Here is a 13349-nt window from a genome sequence, read left to right as displayed (position 1 = left end):
TGGGAAATCATATTCTAATCCTTCCAGCCTTTAATTATAAAAGTTGCTACATTTTGTATTATCCTATGGCTCCATGATACTTGAATTGTTTCTTTTTGACTGCTTGCAGTATTTTCTCCTTGTTCTTAGAGGCCTGAAATTTGGCTATGGTATTCCTAGTCATTTTCATTTTAGGATCTTTTTCAGGTGATGATCATTGGATTCTTTCCATGTCTATTTTACTGATTCTAGAATATTAGGGCAGTTTGTGATAATTCCTTGAAAGACAATGTCTATTTTTGTTATTGTTCAGGACTTTCAGTAGTCCAGTAATTCTTAAATTATCTTTCCTGGATTTATTTTCCTGGTAAGTTGTTCCCAGTGATATAGTTCACATTTTTTTTTTATTTTGTTTCTTGATTTCTCATAAAGTCATTAGCTTCCATTTCCCCAACTCTATCTTTTAAGAGATTATTTTCTTCAATGAGCTTTTGTTATCTCCTTTGCCATTTGTCCAATTGTACTTTTTAAATAGTTCATTTCAGTGAATTTTTATGTATCTTTTTTCATTTTGTCAATTCTGCTTTTCAAGGCATTCTTTTTTTCATTGGATTTTTGTGCCTCTTTGACTATTTGGCCTATTTTGTTTTTAATTTTTTTTCAATAGTTTTACCTCCTTTACCAAACTTTTTTCTTCATGATTTTATCAATTTTTTCTCTCTTGATTTTTAAAATCAAGATTTTTGATGTATGTGTTTTTTGATTTCATCATAGTAACTTTGTGTGGTCAATTTTTTCCTGTTTGCTAATTTTTCAGTTTATTTCTTGATTTTAATTTTTATGAGTGGGGTTCTGCTTTCTAAGTGTGGGCACTGGCACAAGTTTCAGCTTTTTTTTGTGCATTTGGTGTTAAAAGTATTATTAGACCTATAAATTTTTTGCCTCTTCCAAGATGGTATGATCTAAGGAGAAACATGTTTACTACTTTCCTGCACTGTGCCCTGGCCTGTGAATGACTTTAAGGTCTTTTCATCCTTGAAACTGTGGCCAGGGTCCCTGCTCCCCTAGGGCTACAACCTCTGCTATGCTAGTCTCCTCCTCTTACACTGGTACTGTGACCCACATCCAAGCGTAGTCAGTGCAAGAGTCCTGCCCCGAGTACCAGAAAATGAACCCTTGTAAATCTCCTACTTATCACTGCAAGATCCCCTTACCATCTATGGATTGAGAGGTGCTGAAATTGCAATTTTTCCCCACTGATTCAGTGGGACTTGTTTGCTGGAGCCCAGTTGACGCTGAATGGCCTGCATTGGACCATATTCCTCTATTATTCTGGTGTAGCACAACTTTTCTGCCAGCCTTCTAAGTTTTCTTGGGCTGGAATGCTGTTTCACTCTTTTGTTATGTGCGAGTTCTGCCACTCTGGAATTTGTTTAAGTCATCATTTACAGTTATTTGGAATTCCAGCAAGTCTCTTACCTTTTTCTTTTTTTCACTTTCCCATTTTGGCTTTGAGACTATTCTTTTTTTGAGGCCATTTGGTTTTTACTTTCATTTTTATTTATTTTTCATTTGGGGTGTTCCTTTCTCTGTGCTTATAAGGGTTTTTGGAGGAGATAAGACTCTCTTACTACGTCTTATTTCCAACATCTTGCCGGAATCTATCAAAGTTTTCAGTTGAATCAAACTTCCCTATTTAAATTTATTATAGTGAGAGAGATCAATCTGTATTAATGAAAATTATGATTATATTCTTAGTTTGATTGCAAATGCAGGTTCTAATGGCCTCATTTCAACAGACTCTTTACTCTTTCTCACTAATATTTTTCTTAGACTATTTCATTTTCACAAAAATAGGGGGGGGAAATCCAATTTTAAGACTTTTGTATAACAAAACACATCTCAGTGAATGGCTCCATAACAATGCTTTATTGATATTACAACAAACAACAGCTATTGGTTCCCATTACATTACACATTAAAGAGAATGACTGACATTGTGATTTTTTTGTGCAATGGGAAAAAGGAGGGAAAGAAAGCACAAAAGAGAGGAAAAGAGAGAAGAAAACTGAACAAAGTTTTCAGTATTTTTATTCTGCCATTAAGTAGCAGTTACCTTTCATTTCTGTTTACATGTTTCCACATCAACCATCTCACTACTACAAACTACTTACTATAGCAAAGCAGAAGTGAACCAGGAAGGAGGTGAGGAAGGGTAAATACCATCCTCTTTTTCCTCCCCAATGTTAGATGAAAAACCTTTTTTGTGTCTCAGTATTTCAATGCAGTCAAGATGGGTTGGACTGGTCTGTTCAGTCCTAGAGATAGGGAATATACTCCTCAGTGGATATCTACAGCAACATAACTATGCTGCTTTCTCTGCTTGGGACCTAACATTTTGGAAGGAAGGAAAGTGAGCAAATAGCAAGGAAAAAATAAGGTTATGGGATTTTCATTGGTTTGGCAGAAGCTGGTGGTTAAAGAGAAGACTTCACCCCAGCCTGAGCAAAGGAACCACCAATGCACAGAGACCCCAATAACAGATTTACCTCTGCCCCATCAAAACTACCAGGCAAAGCTCTTTTGCTTCCTTCAGGCCTAAATCTGAGCAAGTGGACAAGTAAGTTAGCTGTGCATACTACACATGTCAGGCCCATGAACTTAGAAAGGTTCCTTTGGAGTCTCATCCTGGATTCTGGTATATTTGGAAATAATCTGGGATCCTTTAGGAAAAACTGTGAGGAAAAATACCCTTGGATCACCCCAACAGCACTGTTACCACTGTGTCAAGATATTGACAAAGAGCCTGCCCATGATAAACCAGCTTCGTGAATTCAAAGAAAAGGGAATTTATGTGCATGGGACCCTCCCTGCTTAGGGTCCCTGCCTGGACTCAAGAGTTCTCATTGAGTCCTTGCAAGTATGAGGTGAAAGAAGCTTTCAACAGCTGAGTCCTTTATGAGGATATGGTGAATATGAGACACTACTAGGAAAAAGAAGAAAAGGCAATGCATCATTAAGCACAGTTGCCTTTTTAAAAAATGTTTTAATCATCATCCTAGTTTACTCTAGGTAATGGCAAGAGGCCTCTAGGACAAAGAGAAGTAGAACAACTAAGGACAAGAAAGGGTCTTCCATGCAAGAAAAAAACTTACATCCTAAAGATAAGCATTTCAAATAGAAACTATGTGAAGATTTAACTTTTTATTATCACTAAGAATGCTGCTACAAATATTGTTGTACAAAAAATTCATTGTGACTATTGATCAACTAGGTCATAATCCTATATCATCTATTGTTTAAATTGTATAATCAAATTTTAGTCTCTTTTCTCATGTTTTTCCCCAAAAATATTTAATGGTGAATTAGCTTGCTTTTTATCTTAAGTCCTTTCAACATTTACTTTTACTTTTATTTTTTTTTCAATCTTTCCTAAATTTATGAATGTTACTTGAAACCTAAGGCTTATTTTAATTCTTATTTTTTTAATTACTAATTTTGCTAACAATTTTCAGGTAGGTTTTATATTTTGTTTCTCTTAAAATCTATTTGTACATATCCTTTGAGCACTTGAGCATTGGGGAATAGCTCAGAATTAATCAATAGTCAGTTGTCATGTTCTTACTATATGAATTAGGCACTATGCTTAGCACTGGAGCTACAAAGACAAAAACAAAACAGTCTCTGCTATCAAGAAACTTACATCCTATCAGGAGAAGCAACATATAGACAGATGAGAAACTATAAAATACATCCCAACTAATTACCAATAGATACTTTCAGAGGAAATGAATGCAAATTGTCTTTTTCAGTTTGCATCTTTTTTTCTGCTTTTTACAATGAATTTACAGAACTGCTTTATTTGGAAATAAATCTCTTGAAGGTTGTGAATATTTCTTCTGTCTAAAGTGGTGAAAGATAAATCCTTCCATTTTCTATTTTTTTAGGATTTGATTTTTATATCACTTTCCCAAGAAGAAATTTTTTGAGAGACATGATGTAAGACATTGACCTAGTCTTTTTCCTTTCTTTTTTCCCTATTTCTTTCCAATTTTCCCCATAGTGTTTAATAAATAAAATCCCTTACCTTATATTTTTGGTTCTTGGGTTTATCAAACCCTAGATCACTATATTTGTGCTAATTCTTTGAACCTATGAAATCTGTTCTATTGATAAAAACATTTTTATCCAGTATCATATTTAATAATTGCCGTTTTGTAGAAACATCATTTGGAGATCTGATAATGTCAAATTCCCCTCCTTTCTGACTTTTTTCTCTTCAGTATTACCATTAAGATTCTTCACCTTTTATTTTATCCATATCAAATTTTAGATTACTGTCTATAATTTTAGAAATAATCTCTCAGCATTTAATTAATATATCATCATTGACTAAATATGATATTCATGGTGAGTTTTAAAAAACCATCACTTACTTTACTTATGATAAAATTTATTTACCTAAAAACCAAGAGTGAGTGCTATATATAAATTACATTTTTCCAATGAACTTAGGCCTGAAGCAAGGATGCTAGTCATGTCCACTGTTATTTGACATAGAGCTAGAAATGATAAAAAAGGGGAGAGAGGGACAAATAATACGTATAGACAAAGAAAAGGCCAAATTGTGAATATTTGTGCATTAGATCATTGACAAAAAGTTAATCAAAATAGTATCTTAAGAAATGAGTAAGATGCAAAGTAAGCCTGTGAAAAATGAACTTTTCCATATATTATAAATGAAGTTCAGAAGGAAAATGGATTAAAAGAAATTCCATCTGAAACAAGAGAAAAATTCATTGCTCATGTTGGAGTGAACTGATACATACTTAGTACATGTTTGTTGATAAGTCCATTGAAAATTAACCTCTTTTTACCCAAAGATCTTACTGTGTAATATATACTTGCAAAGTGGACAAAAAGAGAAAAAGTCTCATAAATCAAAATATTGATATCACTTTTTGGAATCACAGAGTTCCAGACCCAGAGTATATATACATGTCAAATGAGGAATTCCACAAACTGTGGTGCTTGGAGATAATGGAATATTACTATGCTGCAAGAAACAATATGAATCTACAGAAAAGCATAGAAAGATATATCAACTAATGCAAAGAGAAGTAAAAAGAATGAGGAAAGCAATATGCACAATGACAACAATGTAAATGGAAAACAATAACAATTTTTAAAACTCCACTGACTACTTTAATGATATAAATTGGGTACAAATGCACTTTTTTTCTCTCTTTTGCAGAGGAAGGAGACTAAGGATGTGTAAAACTGCACATATTGCCAAATTCTGTTGATATGTTGCTTAATTTTGCTGAATTACATTTTTCCCTTTTTAAAAAATTCTTTATTATAATGGATAGCTTTCTGGGGAGAAGAGAGTGGATGTACATGGAAACAAAGAGTTAAAAACAAAGTATATTTAATAATTTTTAAAATGTTAATGAAGCAGTTGAGGTACATAAATCTCCAAGCTAACAAAATACATATAAAACACTTACAAGTTATGTAGTCTTTGATTTCATGGAGTTTACGTTCCTCTTGGGAATATGATATAATTTAGATTCAGTGGCCTCTAAAATACCTTACAACTCTGATTCTCTGAGTATATGTTATATAAGTATATATGCATATATGTGTATATGAATGTAATGTGTGCATATTGTGTATATATGTATAATATCTACTAGATACATGCTAAATGCACTAGATACATGATAAGTGTACTAGATGCATGATAATTGTATTAGAGCAAAATGAAGTACAATGTAAAGTTTGAAAGGAAACATACTGATGTTACTGAAATTTCCAAGTGACTCTTGGAGGCTTATTTAAACATGATCTAGACATGGGAAAATTGCCTCTGAGTATAAAAATAATTATTAGATTTTTAGCAGTGATAAAGACTATGCCATGCTATTCAGCGAAATTAGGAGAAATACTTAGAACAACACTTTCAGAATTTGGGGATCATAGCCACACGGAGACTTTTATAAGAATTGCTACTTTACTATCCCTAAGTGGACATGTCACCATCAAGTGAAATTCTCTAATAAGGGGAAACCCTGTACTGCAGACCATTCCATTTTGGGATTACTCTAATTGTTAGGAAGAATTTTCTTACATCAAATCCAAACTGACTTTTCTATCACTTCCAACTATTATTATTCTTTGTTTTGTCTTCTAGGGACAAGCAGACAAATTTAATCCAACTTCTGCATGACAGCTCTCAAAAATATTTAACTACAACTATCATGTACCTCCTAATTCTCTTTATTCCAGGCTAAATATATCCCCAGTTCCTTCAATTGATTCTCGTATGACATGGTCTCCAGTCCCTACATCACCTTATGTTCATCTTTCTCTGGATGTGCTCTAGCTTATCAAAATCCTTCCTAAAGCATGCTACCCAAATTCCACACAGATGTTATTTAAAGACAACATAGGCCTTTGTTAATGAGAATTTAGAAATACTGACAAAAGACACCAACTCTCCCTTTCCTTTCCCATGCTTTAGTATTTTTGGAATGTTTATTAAACCCACTGTCTTGTTTGCAGGGCTGAATGCATATTCAGAGTGGCAGGATAGCAGGGGGTTGGGAGAAATAAGAAAAGGATTGAATATTTATTCACAGCCTCAGAGAGATTCAGTGGGAGTTGCTCCTTGTGTGGGGAGGAGGTGGGGAAGAGAGGAAGACAATCATGTGCCCAGAAATAGAATTTGGAGCTGGAGCCTCTGCATTGGGAGGCTCCTCAGTTGTCTGAGTGGCCCTTTAGTGAACCAATGTTTATATTCAGAGCTGAGTTGACTGGCCTGAGGCATGTGGCTCAGATGTCTGGCTCTAAAAAGAGCAGTAACACTTCCTTGAGGCATCAGCGGCTGGGCAGGTTCAGGGGCAGCATCTAGCCTCAGCGGATGGTAGCTGAGAAGCCTGAGGAACAGCAGAGTGGCAGAGAAAAGGCAGCACCATTTTGAAGCTTTAAAAAATGGAGAGTAAAGTTGAGGGACAATCTTTCATTTGAAATACTCTGAATCAATCCACCCCATCCCAAAGATTCCAAGCTATCTAAAAGGACTCACTCTTCCTACTAGACTTTACAGCACTAGACAAGACTCTTAGCTGCAATCATTTATAAAATACAGAAGCAGATGCTGACTAGCAAATGTCCCTGAATAAGTGGAAAATCGACCAATTATAAAATTAAGAGTAGATGAACATGAATTTATTAAAATTTTTCTTGCTCTGTGGGTGGCTTCAGTGGGACAATAGAAACCCAGATGCAGAGCAGAGATTCCTGCTTTGAAGGCCTGTCAGCACATAAATTTTTCTATATTATTTTGGTCAGAATCATAGGAGCTTTTCCTACTAATACGGAAGATGACCTCTTCAGTTAGTTACCAACTTCAATTTTTTGGGCCTCTGATGAGTGACTTTGATACTTCTGATTACTTTGATAAATCAATGAATTCAGGATCTCATCGATACAGGTACTTACTTCAACAATAGAGATCACAGACCATCCCTGCCTTTTTCTCCTGTACTCATCTCATGCTTTTCTAACTAACTCAAATTCATCTTTTAAGAATTGACAGACCAAAGTAGATGTGGACACAAACATCATCCATAAAAGCAAATGCTATCCAATAGGAGGAGTGCTGAGAGACAGTAATAGTAATAGTAATTGCTTTTATATTTATATTAATAATTTTTATAGTCGATGTCTACGGGACTACCAACCCCAAGCTAAAATCATGCCTTAAATTTACAAACATGATAAGAAATGTTACCACTGGGAAATGGTAGCAATTAAGAACCAATATCAAATGTATGAGGTTAGTCATTTGAAGGACTAGCCCTCCCCTAAGAGGTTCTATCTACCTGGGTTATATTAATTGTTAAGATTAGGATGACTTCTGAAATCTCTTCAGGGAAACCTTTCTAAGATAAAAGAAGGTTATCTGCTAAACAGTATTTTAAGGTAGTCTTGTCAAAAGCTATTTGTCTACATGGAATCTTGATATAGGACAACTCGAGAGTAGGGATTTGTCAGTGTTTAGCCAGCATTGGTACTAGAAAATTAATTCTGTTTGGAGAGAAATGTGCCAAGATATATGGCTAGTCTACAAACACCTCTTCAAAACACCCTGTTCTCTTTGTTCTAATCCTATACTTCAAAACTAGGTGGATTTTCCCATCTGGAGAGATGGCCCTGCTTGAATGACTGGTATCAATTATTTTGCCAAGCAAGGCTTTTTATCAGTTAATACAGGTGCATGCTGGTGAAACAGTTGGTTTCTTTGGAGTTTATTTGGTATGCATACATTTCCCAGAACCTTATCTCCTCTGATATATTCACATTGGGATCTTTGAAGCTGAGAACTAGACCTGAATTCCAAAAGAATTCAGCCACTGAGAGAGGCCATTGCCTAAAAAGTCAGTCAACTTCCCATTCCGGACTATTTTTCTTTAACATCTGACATTTACAGGGAGCACAATACCATTATTCTCATTTGAGCCTAACCCCAACTCCCAGAAGTAGGAACCTTATTTTACAGATTAAGGAAACTGAGATCTAGGGACATGATCAAGATCTCACTATTGGTATGTAGTAGAATGGGGACAATGACTCTAATCTTCTGACTCCTAGCCCAGTATTCCTTCTACTCTAAAAAGTTGGTGGCTTCTCTCCCAGGCTAACATTTTAGCTTTGAAATTCATAAGGAATAAAGTATAAGTAAGCACAACTCTTTTTCATTTGTACATTCTAACTATTCTATCTTCTTAAAAAGTGCTAAAATCACTACCTTCCCTTTGGAAACAAGTGGTTCTTCAAAGGTGTTCTTTCTGAGGACATTAGGTCCAGCTGCAAAGATAAAGAACACATGGAAAGAAAATCTGGAAAACGACATGAATGAGCATGAGGTACAGATGGCATCGAGTGTTAGAGAGATGGTGACAGATTCCCCAAGGTGCCCCTTGCCTGTCGCTGAGAGAAGGGTTAGCTGAACATGGAAGGGAAGCCCATCAGCGCTCCTCCTTCCTCTATGGGATGTAGGGACCCTGTGCTTTCTTTGTGACTATTTCTTAACTTCTATATGTTATTACAATATATACAATTTTAGTGCTGGAGAGTATTGTAGAAATTAAAGATGAGGAAATAGAGATGAATTGGCTAAGGCCACATGGAGTCCAAGGAGTCCAAACTTACCTGCCTTCTCATAAAAATGTCTCTCTTCTCCCTTCCCAGTTATGCTCTGGCTCTCCTGGTGCCTGGGTCTCTTCATTCCTTGTGGGTAGATGGTGGTGCTGAAGGCCCCCCTGCCCACAGACTCTGAGATTGTGTCCCTCTTCTCATTCTCTGGGCTGGGCAGCTGGTGGTGGTGGATGGAGGGGGGTCTTGTCATGGGGGGGGCCAAACCCAGGAGCTGCTGCTTCCACAGCGTGGGGGTCTTCAGAGGGGGACCTCCAAGGAGCCATAGCCGGTGCTCTCGGGGTCGTGGGCCAGGGCTCGGCACCATTCTGCCTGTTCTGTTGGATTCCTGCCCTGCAGTCAGGAGAGTAGCTGTTAAAAATGGGCCTCAGCTGGAGTCCCCAAGCCTAATGCTACCAGGCCTTGGTTTGAGGATGCTAAGGCACCCACAGAACAGCCCACACCCACTTCAGCTTCCCGCTGCAAGAGCCTGCACGTGGGCCCCAGGAGGCTTCCAGATGAGGCTCATTCTTTCCTCTGGCACTTCTAGCTTTAGCCTCTGCCTTTCTCCTCTACCCCCTCCTCCCCTGAGGGCCCTTGTGTTCCCTGTCTGTGGGCTTCTCACCAGGTACCACCTTTGTGAAAGGCCCAAGGCTCTTTTCTCTTCTCCCTTAGAATCCTTCTTAGTCAACGGGTTAACCATGGACTAGGACAGGTGAAAGTCCTTTCTGGGATGAGACTCAGCACAACAGCTTTGCCTCATAGATCCCAGTCTTCTTGGTGCTTCCGAATCCAAACTTTGCCTTCCACTTTTGCTGTCTGACACAGGTATAATATGGGGCCCCGATGCATTTGTTCTCTGCTGAGCCACCTTTCTGACAGAAAACCTAGAACCTCCCGAACACAACACAGGCTGAGAAAGAAGGCTTACTTCTTTCTCTGCTCTGCTTTATACACAAAGGATCAGATTTATGTTAAAGGCTCAAGGTGCTGACCATCCATCCAGACAGTCTGCCCTCTTCTCTAGGCAAAGGCCACTAAAAATAAAAAGAAGAAAAAAAAAAAAAAAACAAATAAGTTTGTGTTTTTTTTTTTTCTGTAGATGACAAACCCTCTTCTGTCTACAAGTGTTAGGGCTAGGTAAGTGAAGAGGTGACAGCCATATTACAGTGCGGGTTCCTGGCAAGGCGGCCAAAATCAGAGTTGCCATTCTCTAAGTCCTGGAGACTGTAAAACCAATGCCTACAAATTGCTCTGCAGCATTGGAGAGGAAGGTGTGCTTTAGTTCTCTTGCATTTCTCCTGTCTCACCCTTAGTTCATTCATTTTGGGGTCATTTGTATTAAAGTATTAGGTATGTTTGATTTGGGAAGGTAAGATAGCTTGACTGGTAATTACCACTTAATGGCAGAATAAGGAACCTGTAAATCTCGGTTCAGTTTTCTTCTGTCCTTTCAAGATTCCATGCAAATACTACAAAATTAAGCCTTGTCTTTCTGTATAATGGACAGGATAAAGAGAACAGTTAGTGGGAAAGCACAATAACTTTATTGGCACAGAGAGATAATTTCATTTTGCCTGGGTCAGGGATGACCCTGCACAGCCTATTGGTGATATGCCCAGCAACAAGGAGTCTTAGGATTGTAGGGAGTGAGAATCAGAAAGAAAGGATTAATGTGGATAAGAGAAAGAAGGAAGAGTGGAGAAGAGAGGGAGAGAGATAAGGAAGGGGGAGAGAGGGAGGGAAAGAAGGAGGGAAGGAGGGGTGAAAAAGGGAGGGAGGGAGATGAGGAAGGGGGAGAGAGGGAGGGAGTGTCAGTCTTTGTGAACCAGTCATTCTTTTCTTCCCCTGTAAAAGCTAGACCAAGCCAGCTCTGTTAGAAGAAACTCAGCAGATGGCTCCAGTAATAAAGAAACAGAAATATGTATGGCTCCCTACATGTACCTGATCTTATTAAGGCAGGCGGATCATGGATGATGAGATTGGGGGAAATTAGACTATTGACAGCTCCCAAAGCACCTTGTGATTTCTGAATTCATTCAACAATCCCCCAAATGCACCTTTTGTGAGAAATATTCAGAGTTGAATATTTGTGAATAACACAAATATGAATTATCTAATTATTAAAATCCTTACAACTATAACTCTGGTGTCAAGAGACCTCTTCTTAATCCCAGATTATAAAATATATTGAGATTGAGAACTGGAAGGGATGTTAAGACATTGAGGTTTATCTTCCTCTTTTAAAAGATATCTTTTGGGTGCCCCCTCACTTCTCTGAACCTTGGCCCAACAGGAAAAGATAGAAGAGAAATGAAAGGCAGGAAAGAAAGCAAAGGGTAAAGAAGGAAGGTGAAATAAGAAAAATGTGCAAAGCCAGCTGAGCATTTGGAGGAAGGTACCAGAGGCAAAGGACAAGAATTTAAACAAGATTAAAAGGGAAAGGAAAGTATTACTAAATCAATATTAACTTGGTTAAAAGTGAAATTATGGGAGAAAAACCTGTGAGATTTTAAATGAAATTTTCCTTAATATATTAGTGTAGAAGGAAAAAGATCAAGGACAGATGGGCCATAGAAATAGGGGAAAGAATGAACTTCCCAAAGATAGACTATCATCTTCCTTCCTGCAAGCTTTCGGAAGCTTTTTGTTGACTATCAAAGTCAACCTCAGCCTCTCTTCTCCCTGGTGCTGCTCTCTAAAATGCTTTTAGTCCAGTGAGTTCTAAAGATCACAAACCAATAACCCACCTCCCCACCCCCTCACACTCCACACACACACCCACCGAGTCTCTGACCACCTCTTCCTTTGTGCGCCAAGCTTCTCCTCTGGGATCCCCCATCAGGGGCCTTCAAAGATTCCATCAATCTGGGATGCAATCTCCCCACTGGGTGACAGTTGATGAAAACTCAGAATTCTAACTGCTTTAAACGTTGCTTTCCAACGGTTTCCTGGCACATTCTAAGTTCAGTCTTCCTCAGGCCTTCAGGCCAAGTCCCAACATTTCAGACATAGTTGGGCATTCCCTGGTTCTGTGACCCCACTGATTAGACCTGGTTTTCCAACAGTGGCTGCTGCAGATAGAGACAAAGAAGGGCCTGGGGAAGCCTAAAATTGTTTCTTCTCATTCCCCATCTCCCTTTGTCCCTGGTCCTTCAAATCATGAGTATCTTTCCTTATCTTTCAGAGCTGCATTTTCCTAACCCAAATCTTTCATGACATTCAGATATCAAGTACCTCAAACTTCTTTATTTATTCACAAATATTCCCTCCTCACCACATCTGCTCCCCCCCATATCTGTTCCATACTCCTTCTTTTCCTGTTCCTCCATGATTAAAAATAGAGACAAATTATAGACACAAGACTTTGAGTATTCTTTTTCAGTCCTCTCAGTTTAATGTCAATAAGCACATAAATATTCATTATCAAGAGACATATAAATTTTGTTAATTTATGCACAGTCACACAAGGGGTCTGAGCCAGGGACAAAACCCCAAGTCTAAATCTTCTGATTTTGCATTGCTTATATCACTACACACATACACATACACACTCAATAGAGCTTGGTTTTAAAGCATGATTCTATAAGTTTTGTAGCTCTTTATATAATTCCTAAATAACATTCTTAAAATGTTCTGTTAAACACCAGTGCTCACATTAAATGTTCCACAGCTTCGAAAGGTGTGTTTTGTATCTGTTCTTGGCAAATAATCAGACTTGTTTGACCAGAGAAGATCTGGAGGCCAAGAAAGAACCAGGGAACTGTGAGGAGAGAAGCTTTGAATAGTTCTAAGGCCCCTGTCTTCTCTTAGATCCTTTGTCCCAAGTAGCTGGAATGGGAACAGTAGAAATGAAAAGGAAGGAAGGAAGGAAGGAAGGAAGGAAGGAAGGAAGGAAGGAAGGAAGGAAGGAAGGAAGGAAGGAAGGAAGGAAGGAAGGAAGGAAGGAAGGAAGGAAGGAAGGAAGGAAGGAAGGAAGGAAGGAAGGAAGGAAGGAAGGAAGGAAGGAAGGAAGGAAGGAAGGAAGGAAGGAAGGAAGGAAGGAAGGAAGGAAGGAAGGAAGGAAGGAAGGAAGGAAGGAAGGAAGGAAGGAAGGAAGGAAGGAAGGAAGGAAGGAAGGAAGGAAGGAAGGAAGGAAGGAAGGGGAGGGAGGGAAAGAAGATAGGAGG

General features: G+C 38.1%; 1 protein-coding gene across 11 annotated transcripts; it reads right to left on the bottom strand.

Annotated features, from left to right (window-relative positions):
• Positions 1-6485: 6485 nt before the first annotated feature.
• LOC141557959 (uncharacterized) lies at positions 6486-13064 on the bottom strand. Of its 11 annotated transcripts, none has more exons than XM_074294409.1 (5): positions 11962-12087; positions 10578-10675; positions 9806-10217; positions 9199-9534; positions 6486-6966 (listed from the first exon to the last, which is right to left on the bottom strand). In XM_074294409.1, the coding sequence occupies exons 4-5, from the start codon at positions 9506-9508 to the stop codon at positions 6689-6691; spliced, it is 588 nt and encodes a 195-aa protein (XP_074150510.1). In that variant the 5' UTR covers positions 9509-9534; positions 9806-10217; positions 10578-10675; positions 11962-12087; the 3' UTR covers positions 6486-6688. The 11 variants fall into 11 exon arrangements, with proteins under 11 accessions (XP_074150510.1, XP_074150516.1, XP_074150517.1 ...); XM_074294415.1 differs by lacking the exon at positions 10578-10675 and adding an exon at positions 8795-8853 and having other exon boundaries at positions 10112-10217; positions 11966-12087; XM_074294416.1 differs by lacking the exon at positions 10578-10675 and adding an exon at positions 8795-8853 and having other exon boundaries at positions 11125-11974.
• Positions 13065-13349: the final 285 nt, after the last annotated feature.

Source organism: Sminthopsis crassicaudata, chromosome 2, assembly GCF_048593235.1.
Source record: "Sminthopsis crassicaudata isolate SCR6 chromosome 2, ASM4859323v1, whole genome shotgun sequence".
Taxonomy (NCBI): domain Eukaryota; kingdom Metazoa; phylum Chordata; class Mammalia; order Dasyuromorphia; family Dasyuridae; genus Sminthopsis; species Sminthopsis crassicaudata.
This window is presented reverse-complemented; position numbering and strand designations above follow the sequence as displayed.

What these genes read in the sequence shown, in the direction of transcription:
- LOC141557959 (XM_074294404.1), bottom strand. Translation starts at nt 12,044, where the DNA reads ATGGAATCTTTGAAGGCCCCTGATGGGGGATCCCAGAGGAGAAGCTTG. An exon ending in AAGAGGTGGTCAGAGACTCG is followed by an intron (nt 9,535 to 11,965) that starts GTGGGTGTGTGT and finishes TCCTGACTGCAG; the next exon opens with GGCAGGAATCCAACAGAACA. An exon ending in ACATTTTTATGAGAAGGCAG is followed by an intron (nt 6,967 to 9,198) that starts GTAAGTTTGGAC and finishes CATTTTTTAAAG; the next exon opens with CTTCAAAATGGTGCTGCCTT.